At 42.9% G+C, this 27215-nt stretch overlaps 2 protein-coding genes across 3 annotated transcripts; one reads left to right on the plus strand and one right to left on the minus strand.

Annotated features, from left to right (window-relative positions):
• Nucleotides 1-5655: 5655 nt before the first annotated feature.
• Nucleotides 5656-25201, minus strand: LOC111960076 (inhibitor of growth protein 2). 2 transcript variants are annotated; one of them, XM_023981981.2, is made up of 2 exons: nucleotides 25118-25201; nucleotides 5656-7285 (listed from the first exon to the last, which is right to left on the minus strand). In XM_023981981.2, the coding sequence occupies exons 1-2, from the start codon at nucleotides 25143-25145 to the stop codon at nucleotides 6579-6581; spliced, it is 735 nt and encodes a 244-aa protein (XP_023837749.1). In that variant the 5' UTR covers nucleotides 25146-25201; the 3' UTR covers nucleotides 5656-6578. The 2 variants fall into 2 exon arrangements, with proteins under 2 accessions (XP_023837749.1, XP_023837748.1); XM_023981980.3 differs by lacking the exon at nucleotides 25118-25201 and adding an exon at nucleotides 18970-19260.
• On the plus strand, nucleotides 24690-27214 carry LOC111960078 (uncharacterized). The gene is made up of 7 exons (XM_023981983.2): nucleotides 24690-24814; nucleotides 25085-25263; nucleotides 25493-25603; nucleotides 25782-25835; nucleotides 26022-26183; nucleotides 26546-26671; nucleotides 26868-27214. The coding sequence occupies exons 1-7, from the start codon at nucleotides 24808-24810 to the stop codon at nucleotides 26901-26903; spliced, it is 675 nt and encodes a 224-aa protein (XP_023837751.1). The 5' UTR covers nucleotides 24690-24807; the 3' UTR covers nucleotides 26904-27214.
• Nucleotide 27215: the final 1 nt, after the last annotated feature.

Raw genomic sequence — 27215 nt, forward strand, 5'->3', positions numbered from 1 at the left:
AATGACTTCCACATTTACGTCTGTGCCAAATGGAAAGCACACATAGCAGATGTTAATGCGAGTGTAGCGAAATGCTTGTGCTTCTAGTTCCGACAATGGAGTAATAACCAACAAGTAATCTAACCTAACAATTCCACAACTACTACCTTATACTACCTTAATACACCAAAAGGTAAAGGTATAAAGAATATGTACATAAAGATATATGAATGAGTGATGGTACAGAACGGCATAGGCAAGATGCAGTAGATGGTATAGAGTACAGTATATACATATGAGATGAGTAATGTAGGGTATGTAAACATAAATGGCATAGTTTTTAAAGTGGCTAGTGATACATGTATTAATAAAGATGGCAAGATGCCAGTAATGATATAGAGTACAGTATATACATATACATATGAGATGAGTAATGTAGGGAATGTAACTATTATATTAAGTGGCATTGTTTTAAAGTGGCTAGTGGTACATTTTTAACATAATTCCATCAATTCCCATTATTAAAGTGGCTGGAGTTGAGTCAGTATGTGGCAGCGGCCTCTAAATGTTAGTGGTGGCTGTTTAACAGTCTGATGGCCTTGAGATAGAAGCTGTTTTTCAGTTCTCTCGGTCCTGCCTTTGATGCACCTGTACTGACCTCGCCTTCTGGATGATAGCGGGTGAACAGGCAGTGGCTTGGTGGTTGTTGTCCTGATGATCTTTATGGCCTTCCTGTGACATCGGTGGTGTAGGTGTCCTGGAGGGCAGGTAGTTTGTCCCGGTGATGCGTTGTGCAGACCTCACTACCCTCTGGAGACCTTACGGTTGTGGGCGAGCAGTTGCCGTACCAGGCGGTGATACAGCGCGACAGGATGCTCTCGATTGTGCATCTGTAGCACGTTTGTGAGTGCTTTTGGTGACAAGCCGAATTTCTTCAGCCTCCTGAGGTTGAAGAGGCGCTGCTGCGTCTTCTTCACAACGCTGTCTGTGTGGGTGGCCAATTCAGTTTGTCCGTGATGTGTACACCGAGGAACTTAAAACTTTCACCTTCTCCACTACTGTCCCGTCGATGTGGATAGGGGGGTGCTCCCTCTGCTGTTTCCTGAAGTCCCACAATCATCTCCTTTGTTTTTGTTGACGTTGAGTGTGAGGTTATTTTCCTGACACCACACCTCGAGGGCCCTCACCTCTCTCCTGTAGGCCGTCTCGTCGTTGTTGTGGAATCCAAGCCTACCACTGTAGTGTCATCCCGCAAACTTGATGATTGATTGGAGGCGTGCATGGCCAGCAGTCGTGGTGAACAGGGAGTACAGGAGAGGGCTCAAGAACGCACCCTGTGGGGCCCCAGTGTTGAGGATCAGCGGGTGGAGATGTTTACCTACCCTCACCACCTGGGGGCGGCCCGTCAGGAAGTCCAGACCCAGTTGCACAGGGCGGGGTCGAGACCCAGAGGTCTCGAGCTGATGACGACGTTTGTAGGGTACTATGGTGTTAATGCTGCACTGTAGTCGATGAACACATTCTCACATAGGTTTCCTCTTGTCCAGAATGGGTTAGGGCAGTGTGCAGTGTGGTTGGCGATTGCGTCGTCTGTGGACCTGATTGCGTCGGTAAGCAAACTTGGAGTGGGTCTAGGGTGTCCGTAGGGTGAAAGGTGAATATGGTCTTGACTAGTCCTCTCAAAGCACTTCATGATGACGGAAGTGGAGTGCTACGGGGCGGTAGTCGTTTAGCTCAGTTACTTAGGCTTTCTTGGGAACAGGAACAATGGTGGCCCTCTGAAGCATGTGGAACAGCAAGACTGGGATAAGGATTGATTGAATATGTCGTAACACAACAGCCAGCTGTCTGCGCATGCTCTGAGGACGCGGCTGGGAATGCCGTCTGGGCCTGCAGCCTTGCGAGGGTTAACACGTTTAAAATGTTTTACTCACCTGCGGCTGCAGTGAAGGAGAGCCCGCAGGTTTGGTAGCGGGCCGTGTCAGTGGCACTGTATTGTCCTCAAGCGAGCAAAAAGTTATTTAGCCTGTCTGGGAGCAGACATCCTGGTCCGCGACGGGGCTGGTTTTCTTTTTGTAATCCGTGATTGATTGTAGACCCTGCCACATACCTCTTGTGTCTGAGCTGTTGAATTGCGACTCTATTTGTCTCTTTACTGGGACTTAGCTTGTTTGATTGCCTTGCGGAGAGAATAGCTACACTGTTTGTATTCGGTCATGTTTCCGGTCACCTTGCCCTGGTTTAAAAGCAGTGGTTCGCGCTTTCAGTTTCACGCGAATGCTGCCTTCAATCCACGGTTTCTGGTTTGGGAATGTTTTATCGTTGCTGTGGTTACGACATCGTCAATGCACTTCGCTCACCGAATCAAGCGTATTCGTCATATTGTTGTTGGACGCAATGCGGAACATATTCAATCCGCGTGATCGAAGCAGTCTTGAAGCGTGGAATCAGATTGGTCGGACCAGCGTTGAACAGACCTGAGCGAGGGAGCTTGTTGTTTTTAGTTTCTGTTTGTAGGCTGGAAGCAACAAAATGGAGTCGTGGTCAGCTTTTCCGAAAGGAGGGCGGGGAGGCTTATATGCGTTGCGGAAGTTATATAACAATGATCCAAGGTTTTACCAGCCCTGGTAGCACAATCGATATGCTGATAGAATTTAGGGAGTTTTGTTTTCAGATTAGCCTTGTTAAAATCCCAGCTACGATGAATGCAGCCTCAGGATGGTGGTTTCCAGTTTACAAAGAGTCAGATAAAGTTCGTTCAGGCCATCGATGTGTCTGCTTGGGGGGGAATATATACGGCTGTGATTATAATCGAAGAGAATTCCTTGGTAGATAATGCGGTCGACATTTTGATTGTGAGGATTCTAGATCAGGTGAACAGAATGACTTGAGTTCCTGTATGTGTTATGATAACACCACGTCTCGTTAATCATAAGGCATACACCCCCGCCCTCTTCTTACCAGAAAGATGTATGTTTTTCTTGTCGCGCCGATGCGTGAAGAAACCAGCTGGCTGCACCGACTCCGTTAGCGTCTCTTGAGTTAGCCATGTTTCCGTGAAGCAGAGCACGTTGCAATCCCTGATGTCTCTCTGGAATGCTACCCGTGCTCGGATTTCATCAACCTTATTGTCAAGAGACTGGACATTGGCGAGTAGTATGCTAGGGAGTGGAGCGCGATGTGCCCGTCTCCGAAGCCTGACCAGGAGACCGCTACGTTTGCCCCTTTTACGGGGTCGCATCGGGTCGCCGGCTGGAATCAGATCCACTGTATTGGGTGGAAGGCAAAACACTGGATCCGTTTCGGGAAAGTCATATTCCTGGTTGTAACGATGGTGAGTTGACGTTGCTCTTATATTCAGTAGCTCCTCCCGACTGTATGTAATGAAACCTAAGATTACCTGGGGTACCAATGTAAGGAATAACACATAAAAAAACTAAATACTGCATATTTTCCAAGGAACGCGAAGCGAGGCGGCCATCTCGGTCGGCGCCGGAAGTAATTTCATAGCTAGGCTAGGCAAGGCAATAGGCTCAAGTGACGCAAACTCAAGGAAATGACTGTCAAACTCAGATAAGACGCTCTGGACTAGCTCCACGTAACGTGCACTGTCAAGCTGTGCTGTATCCTTACCCTGACATTCAAGTTCTGAATACATGTGTTGAAAGAAGTGCAGGTCCTTACGTTGCAGCTTTCTTGTGAGCAGCTGTAGTTTGAATTTAAAAGTGTTCACAGAGCTAATCATGTCGATTACATGTTTGCTTTTTCCATTGCAGCTCTACATTCAATTCCTTAAGCATGTAAGTTAGGTCAGTGAGAAAAGCTAAATCCAAGAGTCACTGTATGTCCTCTAACTGTGCATATTTTGCATGTTTGGAGACCTTCAGAAATTCCTTGATTTCAGGCAACGATTCACTGAATCTCCCTAAAAATGTACCTCGGCTCATCCACCGCACTGTGTGCTACACTTCAGTCTCTTCTAAGTGAGCACGAAAAAGCCTCCGCTGTAGGCTTCTTGCTCGAATAGAACACACAATCTTCATCGCAACATCCATCACCTCTTTCATGTTTAACATCTTCCTGATGAATTACGCAATAATAACTTAAACTTCGGGAAATAATAATCTCGTTTGCACAATGTAACGAACCCACTAATGCGGCCTACCATAGCGGGTGCCCCATTGGTAGTAATGGAGACAAGCTTACAGTAGGGCAGTTGGAATTTGTTAGCAAACTCCATAAAATATTGAAAAATATCTTCGCCCCTTGTATGTCCTTTCAGTGGCAAAATGGCAGTTGTTCCTCCTTTGTACTCATGTCAAATACCATTCTGATGAAAATGCATAACTGTGCCACATCTACCATATCTGTGGACTTGTCAAACTGGAGGGTCAGTTAAGAACAAATTCTTATTTTCAATGACGGCCTAGTTCAGGGGCAGAACCAGCTTTTTACCTTGTCAGCTCGGGGATTTGATCTTGCAACCTTTCGGTTACTAGTCCAACGCTCTAGGCTACCACTTGGCTACCTGCCGCCCCATAACACTCGCAGTTGTCAATATCCTTCGTCAGTTGATCCTCGAGGTTCTCCGCTATTCCCTCACATCTTCTGGTCACCGAATTTCTGGACAACTGAATGTCATGGGTGGCAGCCATAATTTCAGTCTTATTCTTAAAATCCTCAAACAGCGAGTCTGCAGCCTCAATAAATGCTTCCTTGGTTATCTCTCCATCTTTGAACAGCTTTTTATGCTTAGCAAGAACGCGACTCACACAATAAGATGCTATGGTTGCCGCCTTCCCTTTGGTCACAGGCCTTGTGAAAATTGACTGCTGCGCTGCCAGTTTATTTTTTTAGTTGTTGTACCTTTCTTCATAATTCAGTCTTTGCCGGACAATCTTTTGTGTGTGGTTTTAAAATGTCGTTACTTTTCMTTGGGATATCGATGCTATTATGGCAGATGAGGCATACACATTTTGAGTTCGACATGAAAAAAAATTATCCTCACATTCCTTTTTTGTATCCTTCCCTTCACTCATTGCTATTGTCGACCGAACAACTTAAGAACAAATCTGGCTACCAGGTTAGCTAGCTACCTGCCTGGCATGGCAGCATTTGACCGCACTAACTAGGCAGGGACTGGTCATATTTTATGTAAATCATGTGACTTTTCAGAAATTGTTAATGGAAGACTGAACGTTAAAATAAAGAGATTAGAGGCATCGATTTGTGTGGCTGAATTTTAGTAGAAGTATAATCTCACAATCGACTGGCAAGCACTCCGCGATCGACCAGTAGATCACGATCGACTGGTTGGGCACCCCTGCTATAGGACCTGGAGGCCTGCAACATCCCGTCTGTTCTCTTTCCTGATACCCACGTCCAGTGTCTGACCCTACTGCTGGACCTCAGCCCTGCCCTTAGGCTGACATCACAATCACAGGGGATCACCACAGTAACCAGGGAGGACTACTTGTTCAGAGGGTCCAGTAGTAGCGAGMATGAAGACAAATAGGACAGTCAGAGACGCATGTAGGAGTGGAGTTTGTTTTTGGAAACTTTATTTATGTGATACTCATGTTATTTATGAGTATTTGGAAATATCTTGACTGAGTGAAACACTTCTTCAGTTTAACAATATGACCTGATAAGCAGAAGAATGGAAGGTAAAATGTATATTTCAAGAAAAGGATTCAAGTCAAATTTTATTGGTCGCATACACTTATTTAGCAGATGTTATTGCGTGTGTAATGAAACCGATATAAAAGTAATAAATTGGTTCCCCTCTCGCCGGTATAACTTTGTTTTAATGGATATACAGAAATGGGGGGGGGATTACACATTTGACAGAATACGTAGAKCGTCTCCACAAATATGAAATCCCATTCCAGACAGACCATCACTTTTTCGCTGGAGTGCTGCACCTGTGGATGGTCAATTGAAATGACAGTTGGGAAATCGTAAAATAACGTAAAATGTGTGAAATCCCAACTCAGTGGAACACAAAAACAGCGCAAACTAACCCTCTGTCAGCCATACAAAATAAAACATTGCACAATCTATTTAGCCCCGTCTGGTACAGTGATTCATGAATAGAGACGCGCTGATTTGGAAGACTTATTTTAACACATAAGAAATGAAAAGCTTACTCAACTAAGAAAAATGGGCCAAACATAATGTATTAATTTTTACAAAAAGGACATCATTCATTTGGATACATTACATCAAATCAACATTTCCAAATGGGCTAGTAAGCCAAAATTTGCTTCTCGAGTTACTCAATACACTTGTTAGAACGGAAGTTAAGTAACACACGATACAGACAGAAGATGGCAGCTTAGGTTGAGGATCCTTACAGTCAACATCGGACTTCGCAAAACAACATTTAGGCTTCAGTGTGAGTCACCAGTATTGTAACAGCACCAGTTCAGTATTGGTCAAGTCCTTTACTCAGAGTAAGCGCTGCTGGAAATAGTGTTCCGATTGCTCTCAGAACTTGACATTTCGTCATCCCTTGAATGAATCACTTTGATAAACTCAACCCTCAGTTCAACAATGTTCCGAGAGGAAAGGGACAACGGACGGAGGACTTGTAACTACTACCTGGACCTCCGGTCCTTTTTGTTCTTGTCCAGGTTTTTGTCCATAGTCTTTTCGTTGTCCCCTCTGCACTTGGGACAGAACCACTTCCCCTTGGGCTTGTAGGTGAGCCCCACGCAGGAGAAGTGGAACCACTCGATGGGGCACGCGTCGTTATCGCAGCCGATCATCTCGCCGTATGACACCTGCTCGCACAGGCAGTAGGTGGGCTCGTTGGGGTCGATGGTGAACTCCACGGGCGAGGCGTCGCGCTCCTGTTTSGCCTTGCGCTTCTTCTTCTTGGCKGACTTGGACCTTTTCTCCCGCGGCTGCAGGGGCAGCTCATCCGCCGGGTCGTCCATCACCGCTACGTTACCCGAGGCGTGGTTGGAGTCACGGCTCTCACTGTTGCGCTGGCGTCTCGGCCGGCGGGCCGAGGAACGTTCAGCAGGGGTGGACACCGCCGCCTCCTGAACAGAACTGGAGCGCCGCTCGGGGACAACCCGCTCACTGGTCTCGCTGGGCTCCTGGAGGCAGAGGGAGTCCATCTGGCGGGAACGGTTCTCTACCAGCTCGGTCATCTGGGTAACCACATGGATCTTCTCGTCGCCGAGCTCCTGGCTACTGATGAGGGCCCGCTGCAGCTGAATCTGAAGCCTCTTACGCTGTGCCGCATCCTGCTCGCCCTGGTAACGCTCGTAGACATCGTCAACCTCCTTCAGGACCTCTGCAAAGCACACAGAATGAGAAAATAGTTGTTAGGATGGGCGTCGCCTGCATTTGTTTAGTTACTGAGTAGAATAATCATGAGGGATTAAATAATATCTGACAACGTCAGTCAGTGGGCAGGGAAAATGTAAGTGCTCATTAAAACCTGTTGAGGACAGAGGGCGCTATTTACACTTTGGGGGAAAATCGTGCCCAATTTAAACGGCCTCGTACTCTATTCTTGCTCGTACAATATGCATATTATTATTACTATTGGATAGAAAACACTCTCAAGTTTCTAAAACCGTTTGAATTATATCTGTGAGTAAAACAGAACTTATTTTGCAGCATACTTCCTGTCAGAAAGTGAAAAATCTCAAATCGAGGCTCTGTTCCAGGGCCTCCCTATAATTTTGCTTAAGATTTGTGACTATACATGCACTTCATACGCCTTCCACTAGATGTCAATAGGCTGTGAGAGGTGAAATGGGGTCTCAATCTCTTTCTATGGTCAAAAGAGACAGCTTGGAATGACATGACCCCAGAATTCGTTTGTTCAGGAAGCGCATAAAGGTCACCAGTATTGGCTTCTGAAAAGCAATCGTTATAGACGTCTTATATCTCRGGCTTTGATTTTATTTGATAAATGTGAAGATATCATCGTAAAGTATGTTTTTTCAATATAGTTTTATTAGATTATTGAATTTTTTTCGGGACGTTAGACGTGTTTTGCGTTCTTTGCGTTTGGTGAAGATGGACAGCTTAGCGCCACTTGGCTAGTTTTGCTTGCTAATTCGCGAGGGAAAAAGGCCATTCTAAAACCAGACAACGATTGTTCCCGACAAAGGACCCCTTGTACAACATTCTGATGGAAGATCATCAAAAGTAGGACCCATTTTATGATGCTATTTCATATATCTGTCGAACATGTGTACTATTAGGTAGCCCCCAGATTTTGGGCACGCTCTCGCTATAACGTAAGCTGGATGTCGTAATGAAGTTATTTTTAGAATTCTAACACGGCGATTGCATTAAGAACTAGTGTATCTATCATTTCCTATACAACATGTATTTTTTTGTCATTTATGAATAGTTATTTGGTCAGAATAGGTGAGTTTTAGAAAAATATCCGCACATTCTGGGAAAAATATGCTACGTTAGCACAATGTATAACCACTGATTTCAGCTCTAAATATGCACATTTTCGAACAAAACATAAGTGTATGTATAACCTGATGTTATAGGACTGTCATCTGATGAAGCTTATCAAGGTTAGTCAAAAATTATATATCTTTTGCTGGTTTGTTACGATCGCTAACTTTTGCTGCTGGTAAATGGCTTGTGTTTCTGGCTATTGTGGTAAGCTAATATAATGCTATATTGTGTTTTCGCTGTAAAACACTTAAAAAAGTTGAAATATTGGCTGGATTCACAAGATGCTTGTCTTTCATTTGCTGTACACCATGCATTTTTCAGAAATGTTTTATGATGAGTATTTAGGTATTCCACGTTGGTCTCTATAATTACTCTGGCTGCTTCTGTGCTATTTTTGACGGTAGCTGTGATGGGAGCTGACAATGTAAAACTGATTTATAGTCAAATATGCACATTTTTCGAACAAAACATAGATTTATTGTGTAACATGTTATAAGACTGTCATCTGATGAAGTTGTTTCTTGTGTTGTTTGGTTGGTTCTTGGTTAGTTAGGTTGGTTTTGTGCATGCTACTGTGCTGTGAAGAAATGTCTGTGCTTTTTGTATTTGGTGGTGAGCTAACATAAATATACTGTGGTGTTTTCGCTGTAAAACACTTAAAAAATCGGACATGTTGGGGATTCACAGGTGTATCTTTCATTTGCTGTATTACGTAGTGTGAAAGTTTTTTTGAATTTCGCGCTCTGCTTTTCAGTGGAATGTGGGGGAGTTCCGCTAGCGGAACCCCGGAGCCAGACAGGTTACCTTCTTGAGGATAGGGTGCAGATTTTTCACTTAGGGAAAAATAGCGTGCCCAATTTCAACTTCGTTCTATCTCTATCCCCAGAATGAATATAAGATATGCATATTATTAGTAGATTTGGATAGAAAACACTCTGAAGTGTCTAAAACTGTTTGAATCATATCTGTAAGTATAACAGAACTTATATAGCAGTCAAAACCCTGAGGACTAACCTTTTTTTTTTTAAGGAACTGTCTGTTCAATGAGTTATTATGGGCAAGCCAGAATTCTAATCACTACCTCGCAGTTCCTACTGCTTCCACTGGATGTCGCCAGTGTATGGAAATAGGTTGAAGTTATTCTTTTTAACAATGATGAAGAAAAACACCAGGAAGTGGAGTGACGTCTTGTTGTTTTTTTTATTGTTGCGCAAGACTTGAAAAGTACCGTGAGTTTGTTGATCTCCTTTATTGAAAACAGATTGACCCGTCCTCAATTTGATCGATTATTAACGTTTACAAATACCTTAAGTTGTATTACAAAAGTACTTTGAAATGTTTTGGCAAAGTTTAGAGGTAATTTTTTAGATATTTTGTCGTGATTTTGCGCAAATTGAACGCTGTTTTTTTCTGGTACAACGGCGCAAATAAATGGACAATTTGGATTATATGGACGGAATTAATCGAACTAAAGGACCATTTGTGATGTTTATGGGACATATTGGAGTGCCAACAAAAGATCTCGTCAAAGGTAATGCATGTTTTATATTTTTATGTGCGTTTTTAGTTGCGCCGGCATGTTGAATTTGTCAACAAAGAGAGTGTAGCCCTTTGTCATCTATCCAGATAAAGCATCTTATGCTTTCGCCGAAAAGCCTTTTTTGTAATCTGACATTGTTGGCTTGGATTCACACGAGTGTACGCTTTAATTTGGTAACTTATATGTGTAATTTAATATAATTTTATAGATTTTTATTTTGAATCTGGCGCTCTACATTTTAACAGGCTGTTGGGACGCAAGCGTCCCGCTATCCCAGAGAGGTTAAGGACGCTGGTAGGAACAGGGGAAAAATGGATGAGAAATTTGGTGAGCACCATTTTATGCATGTATAAAATAGCTACTGCAAACTCTGGGAGCAAGTAATTGCGAAATCACATACAAGCGAAAAAATTATTAAATTCCAAAGACAGGTAAATCCAGCTTATAGAAGCATAGCTAGTAGCTACCGAATGTCATTTTCGGTGAGTGTGGACATGTACAAGTGAAAAAGACAAATTGTCCAAATGAACAACATTGTGATTCATGGTTTTCTGATGGAAGCAGAGGGGAGAAGGTCATTGATGACGGTCTTCAGCTCATCTGCAATGTAGAGACCGTGTGTCTGTTGTCCCTCGTGTCTGTGCTCTTGTAGAATACTGGTTGAGGGGTGGAGATAGTTAATTATTCCTTGCCCACGAACATTCGACCACCCATCAGAGATGATTGCAATACAGTATGTTTTCTCTATGATTTGCTTGGCCTTCACTTGAACTCTGTTGAACTCTGCATCCAGCAAATGATTAGATAAAGCATGTCTGGTTGGAGCAGTGAATGCTGGGCAAAGACCATTCAGAAATCTCTTCCAATACACGTTGCCTGTGAGCATCTGAGGTGAACCAGTTGCATACACAGCTCGAGCAAGACATTCAACATTTCTCTGACTATGTTCCTCCATTGATTCAAAACAACTTCTGATTCCAGGAGGACCATGAGCTGTACCTATTGATTATGTGCCGAGTCATCATTTTCACCTCGAATAGAAGTAGAGGGACTTTTGTCCGAGGTTGCCTGTTGTGAGCGCCGAGGGAACTTCATGCTCTTGGCCAGATGATTCTGCATCTTTGTTGCATTCTTCACATATGATTTGGCACAGTATTTTCCTATGTACACAGCTTTTCCTTCTACATTAGCTGCAGTGAAATGTCTCCACACATCAGATGATGCCCGTGGCACTATCCTGTAAAGATTATGAATAAAATGTAAAAAAATAAATAAAATACAATTCCACGTACAGATAAATGGTTAAGCAGTTATACAATTCCTTTGTAAGAAATGTTTTAAAATGAAACATGTATGGAAACAGGTGAATTAACACTCCTTAGTTAGCAGGCTCAAGCAAGCTAAAACCCACATGGTAGCAACAACTAACTAGCAGAAATTGCTGAGTTAGAAATGATTTAAAACACACTTTGCTGTAGGCTACTATTTAAAAACAATTTTTTTATCATGTCACATAAAATATTCACCCCACCCAGTATTGTAATCAAAACTTACCAGAAAGCATGTAGTCCTAGGCTCAGACAGTGTAGTAGTGTGGGCTCAATAGAATCTCATTAGTGTGCAAGATCTTGAGAATCAGCTGTATACGTAATGGAAGAATGCACTGTTGCATGCAGAGGGTTGCAATTCCATTGAATTGGGGATAGTTTAACCAAAATATGCCACAAGACCTAAAGACCTAAAAAGGTTCCCTGTTATAAGCTAACTTTGATGAATTTAAGCAAAAATTCCCAAAATTTCCAGGATTAACTTCCCATGAAAAATTTCTATAAAAATGCAGGAAATTTACTGGAAAGTTTCCGACCCTTTGCAACCATAGTCTCGACACAAATGTAGGGTTTCTATCCAAGTCAGCTGGTCATTTGTTCTATCGATTGGTAGAGACGCGACACAGTCGTTCAGTCTTTTTGCTTTGCATCTATGGATGCAGTCATTCGTTCTAAATGTTCCATTGCCATACTGGCTGGCAACGTGCTTATCCCTTGTTTGCTAGCTAGCCAGCAAACTTAGTCATGTCAAAATGTGCAGCCAGAATAACAGAAAAGTAGCTGCGTTTGCATAAACTTTTCTAGCGACATTTGGATACATCCATAACAATGAGCTAATGTGGCACAATTTCGCTTGGCATATAAAATTTGCTCACTCGTCAGGGCACTGTTGTTCAGAGGAGCTAGCCAACAACACAGCTAACACAATCAACCCAACTGAAGCTGGAAAGACTGCAAACTAGCTGCACCTTGTTTCGTTTGACATTTTTTCAATGACATTTCTTATATATAAAAATTATGCCAGCTGATTCATGATTTCGACTTGCTGAGAAACGCTGCCTGCCTGCCTGTCTTGTCCTTACACATTCATTACTATGTGACTGCTGGAGATCGAATTTGAATACTGAAACAATGTTGTAAATGTTGGAGAGACAGACGAGGTTTATACAAAAGAAATGTGAGAATGTCTTGATGCTTTTTATAATGGTCAAGTTCGTAAATTGCTTGGCTGATGAGACAGTGGATTGCACAGTCAGATAGAACAGAGTAAATAGGCATTTTAACGTTAGATTTAGCAGGTGGTAACTTGTGGAATAGACACTGGCTGGAATGCGGTTTTAACCTCTTTGGCCTAGGGGTCAGTATTTCGACATCTGGATGACAAGCGTGCCCAAAGTAAACTGCCTGTTACTCAGGCCCAGAAGCTAGGATATGCATATAATTGGTATATTTGGATAGAAAACTCTAAAGTTTCTAAAGCTGTTAAAATAATGTCTGCGAGTATAACAGAACTGATATGGCAGGCAAAAACCCGAGGACAAACCATACAGAAAAAAGAGAGAGAAAAAAATTCAGCCCACCACTGATTTCAATGGCTGTCATTTTTAATATGATGGGAAAACCTCCCAGATTGCAGTTCCTAGGGCTTCCACTAGATGTCAACAGTCTTTAGAAAGTTTCAGGCTTGTTTTAGTGGCTCCCATTTGGCTGTAGTGTTTCCACACGTGTGGATGAGAGCATGTACTTTGTTGTTTATCTCCGGTAAAGACAATAACAATTCTCCGTCTTAAATTTTGATTGTTTATTTACGTATTAGGGTACCTGAGGTTTGATTATAAACGTTGTTTGACTTGTTTGGAGAAGTTTATAGGTAACTTTTGCGATTCATTTTGTATGCATTTTGAAGGTGGGAAACCGGTGGATTATTGAATAAAGCGCGCCAGCTAAACTGAGTTTTTGGGGACATAAAGAACTTTATCGAACAAAAGGACCATTTGTGATGTAGCTGGGACCTTTGAGTGCCAACAGAAGAAGATCTTCAYAAYGTAAGGCATTTATTTTATCGCCATTTCTTTATTTCTTTTCTAGTTTCTGGACATTGAGCCTGTAATCGAACGCACAAATGCTATAAGACCATTAGACAGGTCAACATTCACAAGACCGCCGGGGCAGGCAGATTACCAGGACGTGTACTGCGAGCATGRGCTGACCAACTACCAAGTGTCTTCACTGACATTTTCTAACTCTCCGTGTCCTAGTRTGTAATACCAACATGTTTTAAGCAGACCGGACATAGTGCCTGTGCCCAAGAACACTAAGGTAATCTGCCTAAATGACTACCAACCCATAGCTCTCACATCTGTAGCCATGAAGTACTTTGAAAGGCTTGTCATTGCTCACATCAGCATCATCCCAGAAACCCTAGACCCACTCCAATTTGCATTCCGCCCCAACAGATCCACAGATGATGCAGTCTCTATTGCACTCCACACTGCCCTTTCCCACCTAGATAAAAAAGAACACCTATGTGAGAATGCTATTCATTGACTACAGCTCAGCGTTCAACACCATAGTGCCCTCAAAGCTCATCAATAAGCGAAGAACCCTGAGACTAAACACCTCCCTCTGCAACTGGAACCTGGACTTCATGACGGGCCACTCCCCAGGTGGTAAGGGTAGGTAACAACACATCTGCCACGCTGATCCTCAAAACAGGGGTGCGTGCTCAGCCCCCTCCTGTACTCCCTGTTCACTCATGACTGCACGGCCAGACACGACTCCAACACCATCATTAAAATTTGCCAACGACARAACAGTYGTAGGCCTGATCACGAACAACAACGAGACAGCCTATAGGTAGGAGGTCAGAGTCCTGGCCGTGTGGTGCCAGGACAACAACCTCTCCCTCAACGTGATCAAGACAAAGGAGATGATTGTGGACTACAGGAAAAAGTGGACCGAGCAAGCTCAATTCTCGTCGACGGGGCTGTAGTGGAGCAGGTTGAGAGCTTCAAGTTCCTTGGTGTCCACATCACCAACAAAGTAACATGGTCCAAGCACACCATGACAGTCGTGAAGATGGCACGACAAAACCTATTCCCCCTCAGGAGACTGAAAATATTTTGCATGGGTCCTCAGATCCTCAAAAGGTTCTACAGCTGCACCATCGAGAGCATCCTGACTGGTTGCATCACTGCCTGGTATGGCAACTGCTCAGCCTCTGACCGCAGCGCCAAGTCTAGGTCCAAGAGGCTTCTAAAAAGCTTCTAACCCCAAGCCATAAGACTCCTGAACATCTAGTGAAATGGCTACCCAGACTATTTGGATTGACCACCCCACCCCCCTTTTCAGCTGTCCTAACAATGGCAAAAGGGTTTGCTAATGATCAATTAGCCTTTTAAAATGATAAACTTGTATTAGCGAAAACAAAGTGCCATTGGAACACAGGAGTGATGATTTCTGATAATGGGCTTCTGTATGCCTATGTGAATATTCCATTTTTAAAAATCTGCCATTTCCAGCTACAATAGTAATTTACAACATGAACAATGTCTACACTGTATTTCTGATCAATTATGTTATTTTAAATGGACAAAAAAAAAAGTGCTTTTCGTTCAAAAATAAGAACATTTCTCAGTGACCCCAAACTTTTGTACGTTATGTACGTCAGCTTTGACATCGGTTTTGCACATCGGCGTTAAACTAGACATTGGGCCAGACATTAGACATGATGCCAACATTTTTTAGCTAATATCGGCCAATTCGGATATGCTTACCGATATATCATGCATCCCTAACTTTAAGACTTATCTTTCTTAAAAACTGCATTGTTTGTTAAGGGKTTGTAAGTATGCATTTCACTGTAATGTCTGCTGTATTCGGTGACAAAAAAAAATTGAATTTAAATTACTATGAAGCGGCAGCTGCAGAGATGAACAGCGCATGGGTTTTGAAAGTAGACTAATTTGAGAAGGCCCAATTAATTTAAACAGTTTACATTTTAATTTGACTTAATGCTACCTAGAACAAGTGTTTGTGTGTTGGAGCCCATTTCTTCCTATTCAATAAGAGGTAGGACTACATGTTTGACAAAATTAGAGTGTACTATCCATTGATTTTGTCAGCCAATTCCTTCAGTCACCATGCACTCCTTATATATCTCAGTGTCAATGAAGTGCTTGGTGTGTTAAGTTAAAACGAGGGCTTGAATTGAGGGGGTGAGGGTATTGTGGCTATTTATAAAAAAGAAAATGACTAAAAGCATAGACCTACCCCTTTTTTTTTAGCTTAGTATTTGAGAAGAAAAAAAATATGGACCTGATTATATAAAGCGATCTATAACAACGCTTTATACTAGAAACAAGCTGTAAAATGCCGGGAAAAGACTATGCATATGGGATATCTTTGGTTAGTCTATGACATTCAGATGCTGTGCTACAACATTCTACAGCCAAGGAGACCATTAAAAAAAAAACTTTGCTTGGAAACTAATGTGTGATTCTGCCACTATCAATTGATGTTTGACATTTRAACAGGCTATTGAACAAAATACTAACTCCAAATCACTCAAGAGCAAGCCTAAGGAGAAACAAAAATGTATTTAGGAAATCAATTGTGAAGCATTTGTGACATGCTACAGGCTGGCAGGAGCGCTCAGCATTAACAGCAGTTCAACAACATGCCTATAAAATAACCATTTTAGGCTATATAAAATWAAAATAAATGAATGAAACAAAAAATGCCTTATTAGGCTATACAGTGCCTTTGAATTCACTTTTAGAAACTCGAGTTTGGCCAGTCTTTGGTTTGAGGATCATGCGCTGTTTGTTAAATTTAGCCTAGCAGATGTTATTATATTCCAATGCACCAATCAGTCAACACAAATCTATTTTGTAACAACAATYTCATGGAATAAAGTAGAAAAAGACAGTTTCCCAAATAAATAAAAAGTTACAAGTGCATATAGGTCTACCTGATGATATGCGGCTGCTGTGTTAAAGAAATAGCTTTTCTCGATTTCATTGATGATCAGATACTTCAGATGTGACTGGTTCTGTTGAGCTCAACTTTTACAGCTGATAGAAAACTTCAGGACTGTCCCAAACTTAGACTAACCTATTTTGTTAACAATAGCATGTATAGAAAACAAAACATCTCCATGGCTGCAGCATGCACACATTCAATGTCATGCTCTGTTGTGGTATTAAACAAATMTTCTGCTTGTCTCCAGTCATGTAAAACGACGCAGAATTGCATGAAATGCGTTTATAAAAAGGCGAATTATTCTCGGAACGCAAATAAGATATCCATTATAATAAAAACACTGCYTGAATATCTTTTCACCCCTACCATTGTCCGCGGTGGTCAGCGACTCTGCAACCTTCTTTGCCAAGGCTGGTCTGTCCTAGGAGTGAGGATAAACGGTAGGGATGTTCTCTGCTATTTTTTTTATTATTATTTTGGGTATATGGGAGGGTCACTTGTCTTTTTTCAAGCGTTCAGMGAGGGTCGGGTAAAAATGTATTTTACTCTAGGGAAGGCCATCTGTTTTTATTTCAGAAGTCCGATTTTCTCCAGGTACCCCTCATCACAAATAGCACAGTCCCTAACTTAAAAATGACTTAGCCTCAAAAGATGGTTAAAACTATAATTGTGATATCAGGGATGGTCAATCCTGGCATCCATAGCCGTCTATGAATTTGATAGTGATTACATTTCTCCAGCCCCATCCCTTAGCTTTTTAACAAACAAGGTGTGCGGAGGCTGGTTTTTTATTGTTTCTACTGCTGATTTAACAATCCCTTGAAAACGGCACGTAGTTGTCAATGGTTTTAGTGGAGCTGGGGATCTCCTTGCCCCACAGCAGCCAAATCGAATGCACGGCACCGTATTGTGGCGTTTTATTGAYCGACCGACTCACGTCATATGGAATTCCCCTCGACCACACACACAAATTGGGGGAAACCAATATTCTTTGACATTGACTCCTGCTGTAAAAGAGCCAACTTTGTTGTCAATGTTTAGTTATACAGAAATAACAAAACATGCCGAAAAGCTGCTGTGTTTGTTGTACAATGGCAAAAAATCCCAACCTACAATTCACAATGCTCCCACATAAGGAAACAGAGCCAGCGAGAAGAGTCCTGTGGCTTCAGACTATTCGGCATGGGAGAGTGGGAAATGTAGGGAATCCAAGGAGGTAGCTATGTSTGTTGAACACATTTAATCACAGGCAATACATTTAACTTGTTTAGTATAGTCCGTTTAACACCACTCACTACTTGTCGCTGTATAATCAATGTGTGTTGTTGCTTGTCTTGGCTAGCTTAATGTTACGTCAGAAGCTAGCTAGCACTCACGTGGCATGAAAAGCGGCATGAGGGAAGCCCTAAAATATGTTTTTCTAAGTAGTGAGAACACTCAGGAGCAAGCAATGTTGAAAATAAATCTTAAGACATGTACTTAAATCTAGTTGTGTCATTGACTAAAACAAGCAGACAATAAAATTAGGTTTGAAAAAGGTAAAGTGTTTGCTGCTAGCCAATTGGGTAAACTAGGTTACCACAGGTTGTTTTCCCCACAGGTGGGCGGGGAGTTCTAATACCCGATTCAGGAAGTGACAAAACTTTCCGCCTGAACAGGCAATAATGTCCATCTGCACACTGTGGTTACTACATGCCGTACCKACTGCTAGCGCTGAGGCTGCTAGCGCTGTCTCTGGCCCACACTCCAGCACAGTAGGTGGTAGTAATGCACCAACATTGGATGCCAACTGCCGAAAAACCACCACCAAAGAAGGATGCTGCTAGTTTGCTTGGGGGACAACGGTACAGTGTCCTCCACCCCCACCTAGTTGTGTCAACGTTACAGCGAGGGAAGTAGCTAGCTATTGTTGCCAACCCAACCTTCGTATGGCACTACTGGGCAGGGATTACCATAGGCATAAAAGGTTTGCAGTGTGGTTAAYTTTTTAATCCGATTTTTATAGAGAAATAGTACAAATAGCCAGGTTTAGCCAGTCTAAATTCTAGAAAGTGGCCCGATGCGAGATGCTTAAAGAAAAATCCCAGTCCGAGCCCCCCCAATTCCCAGTTGTCTTTAACGCACTGGTTTCGGAAATCACCGAGTTCCCAGTTGTTTGGAACGRGGCACAAATACTGGCAAAATTCTCGTACATGGCACATTTATCATCACCAGCATTAGAGCGGATTGCAACAACGACCATTTGTTTTTTTCTTTCTGTTAACAGTTAACGTTACTGTTATACTACGATTTTTATATTTGCTAGTAGGCAACKCTATCAACAATAAGTCAACATCCCTTGTAAAATAAACAAAACGAATGCAGATAACAGGTTTACCAACTCGAAAGAAAGCCGTCAAACGCCACAACACCCCTCTTGTCAAAATGGCTGATCCTCTGTAGCTATATCAAGCCAACTCGGACCTGACACCGGGACATGTTGAGGATAACAAATTGAAGGCATACATCGTATTCGAAACACTAAACTATCTATATTTCTGCACACAAAACACTTGCTTTCAATGCTAGCTAGTGTGTGGAACATTAARGTTAGCTAAAGTGGATCGGGAATTTGTCAATCCAGCACACCCAGTTTTTGTAATTTTATCGTCAAACTCGCAAATATAAACACTAAAACAACGAGAGGAAAAACCATACCTTGATACTTTGAGTCAATTTCTCGCAGCAGAGAGACGTTTCTTTGTATATCCAAAGGCATGGACTCAACACATTCCAAATAATCCTCCACATAGCTGACCAGTTGTGACTTTTCCACGTTTGGATAGTGATGACCTAACATTGTTCCACCGATGCATTGAGACAATCAAGAAAACTTGTAAATAGATTTGAGATAATGCATTTAGTATGGTTTTCTTGCGCCAGTATTGTTGCTTACTATATTCACTGGTCAGTTCACTTCAAACAACTGCACACCGTGCGCATGCGCATGTATTCCTTTTATGGCAGTGCACAGCGTTTTCGCGTTTTACTTGACAGGGGGATGGGCCATTCTTATTTCCAGCGTTTGGATTGGCTGTGAATAAAATAAAGGCCGCCTTTATTATTATGAACTTTTCCCGGGGAAGTAAACCATTAAGTATTTTTAACACCATTGTTTTTTTATCATACTTTTTTGTTCGACCGGTAAAATAGTTGTTCACTCCAGACGTGCCAAGTGTCACGTCTGGAGGAAACCTGGCACCATCCCTACGGTGAAGCATGGTGGTGGCAGCATCTGTGGAGATGTTTTTCAGTGGCAGGGACTGGGACACTAGACAGGATCGAGGAAAAGATGAATGGAGCAAAGTACAGAGAGATCCTTGATGAAAACCTGCTCCTGAGCGCTCAGCACCTCAGACTGGGGTGGTTCACCTTCCAACAGGACAACGACCCTAAGCACACAGCCAAGACAATGCAGGAGTGGCTTCGGGACAAGTCTCTGAATGTCCTTGAGTGGCGCAGTCAGAGCCCGGTTTTGAACCTGATCAAACATCTCTGGAGAGACCTGAAAATAGCTGTGCATCCTGACAGCTTGAGAGGATCTGCAGAGAAGAATGGGAGAAACTCCCCAAATAAAGGTGCCAAGCTTGTAGCATCATACCCGAGAAGACTTGAGGCTGTAATCGCTGCCAAAGGTGCTTCAACAAAGTACATCTTTCAAAACAAGATATTCAATGTGACAGGAAACCCCAAAAGCAATCATATTAAAATCAAATTGTATCGGTCACATGCGCCAAATACAACAGGTGTAGACTTTACTGTGAAAWGCTTAGTTATGAGCCCATTACCAACAGTGCAGATGTAAAAAGTAAGACAAATATTTGCTAAATAAAAAAGGAAATAGTAACACAATAAAAACAATAACGAGGCTATATACAGTGAGTACCAGTACCGAGTCAATGTGCAGGAGCACGAGGTAAATGAGGTAATACAGTATGATCATGTGGGTAGGGGTAAAAGTGACTAAGCAATCAGGATATATAATAAACAGAGTAGCAGCAGTGTGTGTGAATGTGTGTGGTGTCAATATGCATGTGTGTGTGTGAGCGTATGTAGTGTGTGTGTGTGTGTGTTGGAGTGTCATTGTAGTATGCGTGAGTGTATGGGTATTGAGTGTGCATAAAGCCAGTGCAAGGGAGTTRGTGCAAAACAATTAAGATAAATAAATATCAAATGGGGTCAATATAAATTGTCCGGGTAGCCATTTGCTTAACTGTTCAGCAGTCTTATGGCTTGGGGGTAGAAGCTGTTCAGGTGCCTTTTGTTCACAGACTTGGCACTCCGGTACCTCTTGCAGTGCGGTAGCAGAGAAAACACTCTATGACTTGGGTGGATAGAGTCTTTGAAAATTTCTAGGGCAGGGCTCTTCAACACTGTTCCTGGAGAACTACAGTCCTGTAGAATTTCCCTCCAACCCTAATCGAGCGCATCTGATCCTATCAGTAAACTGGTTGACAAGCTGAATCAGGTTAGTTACAATTGGGGTTGGAGTGAAAGCTCCGGTTGGTATTGTGACATCGGCTCTGGGTCGCCGCCGATGGAACCGGGGGTGCCTAGCCAGCTSGTCGGGCTTKCACGCCCTAGCTTGCTCGAGAGGTTTCCTTTCCCCGGTTGGCTCGGATGGCGCCCATCCCACGTCGGGCCTCAGCCGGATCGTCAGTTCTTGTTCGCCCAGCCGGTCCAGAAGTTTTTTGTCTTTTGTTTTGTTGTTGAGGTTGGGGTGGTTTCCGCCGCCGATGGAACCGGGGGTGCCTAAGCCAGCCTGTCGGGCTTTCACGCCCTGGCTGGCTCGAGAGGTTTCTTTGCCTCAGTTGGCTCAGCGGCTTCCCATTCCACGTCACGCTCCACCGGATCATCGGGCTCCCTTTCTGCAGCGGGATCGACAGGTGTCTTGCCTCAGCTGGATCGTCAGGCTCCCATGCTTCAGCCGGCTCGCCAGGCTCTCACGCTCCTGCCGGTTCGTCGGGCTTCCACACCTCAACTGGCTTGCCCAGCGCCCAAGTTTCGGCCGGTTCGCCCAGGTGGGACGCCATGTGGTGTCCCAAGAGGGGGAGGTACTGTCACGTCTGCTCCCGCTATTCCCTCCCCCTGGTGCTTAAGGGCGCTAGGTTGCCCTGCATCACGCACACATGCCTTCCCTCGTCACGCGCATCAGCGATATTGGACTCACCTGGACTCATTCATCACCTGTTTATTTCCTCCCCTATATTTGTCAGTTCCCTTGCTCTGTTCCCAGCTGCTGCATTAATTGTTTTTTGTCTTTGTATTAGTTTGCTGACGCTGTTCCTGTCTCGTTCCATGTCCGTTATATATTAAATGTTTTACTCCCCGTACCTGCTTCGTCTCTCCAGCGTCAACTCATGTGACAGGGCCTTCCTCTGACATCACCTGGAATAGAGGTCCTGGATGGCAGGGAGTTRGAACCCAGTGATGTACTGGGCCGTACGCACTACCCTCTGTAGCACCTTGCGGTCGAATGCCGAGCAGTTGCCATACCAAGGATGATGTAGCCAGTCAAGATGCTCTCAATGGTTCAGCTGAATAACTTTTTGAGGATTTGAGGGTCCATGGCAAATCTTCTCAGCATCCTGAGGGGAAGAGGTGTTGTCGTGACCTCTTAACGACTGTGTTTGGAACAGGATAGGGCCTTAGTGCCGCTCTACTACAGACCCGTCAATGTGAAGGGGGCGTGTTCAGCCCTCCGTTTCCTGTAGTCCATGATAAGTTCCTTTGTCTTGCTCACATTGAGGCAGAGGTTGTTGTCCTGGCACCACACTGCCAGGTCTCTGACCTTCTCCCTATAGGTTGTCTATAATCAGTTCTACCACGTCATGCCGTCGGCAAACTTAATGATGATGTTGGAGTTGTGCGCGGCCACGCAGTCGTGAGTGATGAGGAAGTACAGGAGGTGACTGAGCACACACCCCTGAGGGGCCCTGTGTTTAACTAGTGTCATTATTGTATATACTATGTGTAGGCTGTGTAGACTCGCTATGTGTAACTAAGGGAATGGCATCAACGATACACATTTAGAGCCAGCCAAACACAACAAGGCATACATTGAAGAAACACAGAAAATCAACGATCAAATCGATTGCATAAACTGTACATTTAAACCTAGGCTTACTGCTCAAGTAGGCAAATTTGTCCAAATAAGATTCCCTCATTGTGAGCAATTAGCTAGCTCACGTGCAAATGGGTGCGGTAGTTGGTCATATAAAAATATACCACTGCACTGGTATAACATGAATATTACAAAGTACATTATGCATAATGACAGTCTCACTTCCATGGTTTATATTTTTATCCATGTAGGTTCGATTAAGATTTGCTTTCGTTGATGTTGATACCTTCGACGTTTACCTCAACTTGGGTGACCTTGAAGGAGACGGGAAGGGTTCGGGTTAAACGCATTTGACTCCACCCACATTGAGCCCAGCCCCGACGTTTGACTCCACCCACATTGAGCCCGGCCCCGAACTGCACGCTGCAGTCAGGGGCTTCTCACAGGTCCTGATACAGGCTGCTCTCTTTGCTATCTCTGTCACACTGGCTGCCTACTGCTGCAAMGTGGTCTACTGTTGCTGCCCAGCTGCCAGAATGGTCAGTGTCAACAGAAATATAACATAAAGAATAGACACTAGCATTCATGGAAAATAAAAGTTTGGTTGGAGTTTAAACAACAGACTCGACCAGGTCGAAGTTTTAGTTTTGACTGCAGGCCCACAAATACTAGGCCTATGGTGTGTCTGAGCTGACTGGCCTATATTCTAATAGTTTAAAATCAACTATTTGACCAGATACCAAATAGATCTGCATTAGAAGTTACTGTAGGTCTATGTTATTATAACATGCTGATTATAACTTTTTATTTGAGCCTGTGATTTCCCTCTTTCATCGGGTGATCACAGTCCAAGTTCCTCCTGCTCAGCAATTAAGAAATATACAGTAATAAACTCAGCAGAAAAAGAAACGTCCCTTTTTCAGGACCCTGTCTTTCAAAGATAATTCGTAAAAATCCCCAAAACTTCACAGATCTTCATTGTAAAGGGTTTAAACACCGTTTCCCATGCTTCTTCATTGAACCATAAACAATTAATGAACATGCACCTCTGAAACGGTCGTTAAGACACTAACAGCTTACAGACGGTAGGCAATTAAGGTCACAGTTGTGAAAACTTATGACCCTATAGAGGCCTTTCTACTGACTCTGAAAAACACCAAAAGAAAGATGCCCAGGGTCCCTGCTCATCTGCGTGAACGTGGCTTAGGCATGCTGCAAGGAGGCATGAGGACTGCATATGTGGTCAGGGCAATAAATTGCAATGTCKGTACTGTGAAACGCCTAAGACAGCGCTACAGGGAGACAGGATGGACAGCTGATCGTCCTCGCAGTGGCAGACCATGTGTAACAACACCTGCACAGGATCAGTACATCCGAACATCACACCTGCGGGACAGGTACAGGATGGCAACAACAACTGGCCAAGTTACACCAGGAACGCACAATCCCTCCAGCAGTGCTCAGACTGTCCGCAATAGGCTGAGAGAGGCTGGACTTAGGGCTTGTAGGCCTGTTYTAAGGCAGGTCCTCACCAGACATCACCGGCAACAACGTCGCCTATGGGCACAAACCCACCGTCGCTGGACAGTACTTAATGCAGCTGATGGTCACCAGATACTGACTGTTACTTTTGATTTTGACCCCKCCTTTGTTCAGGGACACATTATTCCATTTTTGTTAGTCACATGTCTGTGGAACTTGTTCAGTTTATGTCTCAGTTGTTGAATCTTGTTATGTTCACACAAATATTTACACATGTTAAGTTTGCTGAAAATAAACACAGTTGACTGTGAGAGGACGTTTCTTTTTTAGCTGAGTTGATAAAGTTATAAAGTTTATAGTTATAATAATAACTAATCAACCAGCGGAAACATGTCTTTTTTTCCCATTGACTGAAATATTGTATATGGCTGTACAGTCTATGTCATTTCTGACTGCTAAGAGTAATATTGTGTTTCTTTTTGTAATAAAAAAAAGTGTTATTTTTAAAATAAATTGTTTTGAGTTAACTTTTTATGTTCTGTTATATTTCCAAATGTCCAAATTAGCCACGGTGTTTCTACATCTGAATTGCTTGCTGTTTGGGGTTTTAGGCTGGGTTTCTGTATAGCACTTGTTTACATCGGCTGATGTAAAAAGGGCRTTATAAATGAATTTGATTGATTGATTAATGTGCGACTCGAAACATACTGCGATTCTAGTAATGAGATGCATGATTATGGAATACAATTTCGGAAAAATGGTTAGCATATGTGCCTATGCCACAACTTCGGGAATGTAGGATCAAATTTCTCTCACTAGAGGGCAGACATTATGGAAAATAAAACTTTACTGGGCGTTTACTCATCTKATTTTATGTGCTACATTCAAATACAAAACGTAGGCTGTTTATTAAATAGGCTGTAGGATATCTTTGCAGCAACTCTGTGGAAATGGAAGGTAAATTGTTTTCGTCTTGCATTTGTTTAGTTTAATTCAACCTACTAGGCTGCATAATTCCTTCAAAATGTCCGGACAATGTGGTCTACAAATGTCATTTCCAAACAAACGAAAACTAACCCTAAGAAATAACTTGGTTTATTTTTGTCCAATTCTGGATGCCTACCTTGGCCTATTGCCTAGAACAGTTATGGTTATGTATAGGCTAAAACAGTTAGGGGTCTGTTTTCCACATTGGCATATGGTTTTCCATCCTCTATCCCGCCGAAGTTGTTGCTGAAACTGGGGTTATTGCGGACTCACCCGACAATTCACAACCTGCCGGCGACATGAATGAAGAAAGAGGTTCCCTCTTCGATGTTACATTTCTGGACCACGACTTTCCAGGTGCTGAGACCGAGACCCCGACCCGCAAGACCTACCAGGAGTTCCAGCCCAAAGCACTGGGGGTGTGTGAGTCTATTTTTGCGGAGGCGAAATCTAAGAAACAACTAAATTCTCATCAATTCCCTTCAGAATAAGGCTATTTTACTAAACGACTGATYTTGTATTCCATTGTTAATTGGTTCTCAATTACTTCACTTGATTTAATAACGTTAAAATGCAACCATAAATCTGTTCTTCCTACTGCATGTATTCTGTAGGAATCTTGACTTTGTGGATATTTCCTCATCATAGGTCTCTCAGATCACTTTGGGTGTGTTTGTGCTCAACTCAGTTTATGTCAGTGTCGCCAACCGATTGGATCAGAGAAATGAAGAAGTAACCAGAGCGATAGGCTCCCTGTCTGTGAGTAGGATACGTATCTATGCATGTCCTTGGCCGCTTATTAGGTTTATTAGTATGGTAAATAAATTCATGCTATTATTGAACAAGTGAAGAAAGTTATGATTTGTTCTTGTTTTTCCTTACTGMATCTTGACATGAAATGGGTGATTTTCAGCTAACTGTGCTGTGCTCTCTGTAGGCGATAGTGGCGGGAAGTGTGGCCATAGCAGCACAGAGTCTTCATGTTCCCACAGTGAGTCATCATAGTCTGAACCCAGATCTGTTTGTGCTGTTTTGCCTACTTCTACAGTCAGTTGGCAAGAGAGCACAAACAGATCTGTGACAACCCTAAATCATTATATTTTCGAACTGAGATTACCCATTGCATTATATCTGGAAGACAAAAACATKTATTGTCTCATTTTCCTCGTCCTTTCAGTTGAAGGCGTGTCTGGGGACACAGCTGGCTACCTGCCTTATGGCCATGTTCAACGTGGTCGTCGTAGGAGGAAAGCTGTCTGACACCCACTTAGTGCCAGACTGCTGGCTTTTCACTGATTACAACAACACACATCATCACATCACATGCGACAAGCTGATGGTGAGTCCCATAGAAATAGCGTTAGAACACAGACTATACAGTATACTGTATATAAGGCCTATATAATGTATCTGTCCCGAGATCAACTACTTCAGCTGAATCTCACAGTGAAAAGATTTGGGGAAGCTCTGGGGAAACTATTGTCTTGTACAGCTCAGAGACTTAGTAGTTGGTAGCAATCAGAACATCTGTATGTGTCAAGCAAAGGTTGGAAGGTTGTTGATGGAACACATTAATATTAAAACACAATACAAATAGTGCTGTGGATGGTTAGAAAAGTAAACGTAGCAACAGTATGGTAGCGTCATTCACTCATACCTCAAACTCTGTTTCTGTGTCTGCTATCGCCCACACCTACCCAGAATTCTGTGTATCCATTCTATGTCGAGTGGTTCCTCGTGCACGCAACTCTCCTCGGCATCTCTGTCACCCTGACTATCTACAGCTGCAAGCTGCTACGCTTCTGCTCCCCTGCAGCACCCAGCATGGTAAGAGTTCATTTCAAGAGCATGAGAATTTGAACACATGCCAAATGGTTTGGCCAGATGCATGTTCCATACTCGCATGCTCTCGTACACTTCACTGAAGCTATTTGATCGCACACACAATGTATTTACAGTTCAGCTGCTATGCTTAATCTGAGAATGCTTTCATTGTTGTTTAATCATGTTTTCTTTCTTAAAGCCTGTGGTCACTGCATATACTAGCCCTGCTCAGTGACAAGAGATGAGGTACATAGAAAGGAACCTAAAGCCATCATGAAGAGACACTGACGGGCCTATCTAGCCATGCACTTTTTTCAAATCTATTTGTCACTGTTTTCTGTCTTGCACATACACTTGATGTTGACGATATGTCATATTATATGGTTGCCTTTTTTATGCTATAGTTTGGTTATTTTGTTGTGTGTTCCGATGATAGAGTATGTCTGTTTAGATCTATATGGTCTCAGGTGCTATTTTAGTGATGGTTTTAAGGATGGAAACTTTGTGGGTACATCATATTGAAATAAACACTTCCTCAGGGGCAAAC

The sequence above is a fragment of the Salvelinus sp. IW2-2015 genome, linkage group LG37 (assembly GCF_002910315.2).
Source record: "Salvelinus sp. IW2-2015 linkage group LG37, ASM291031v2, whole genome shotgun sequence".
In the NCBI taxonomy this organism is placed as follows: Eukaryota; Metazoa; Chordata; class Actinopteri; order Salmoniformes; family Salmonidae; genus Salvelinus; species Salvelinus sp. IW2-2015.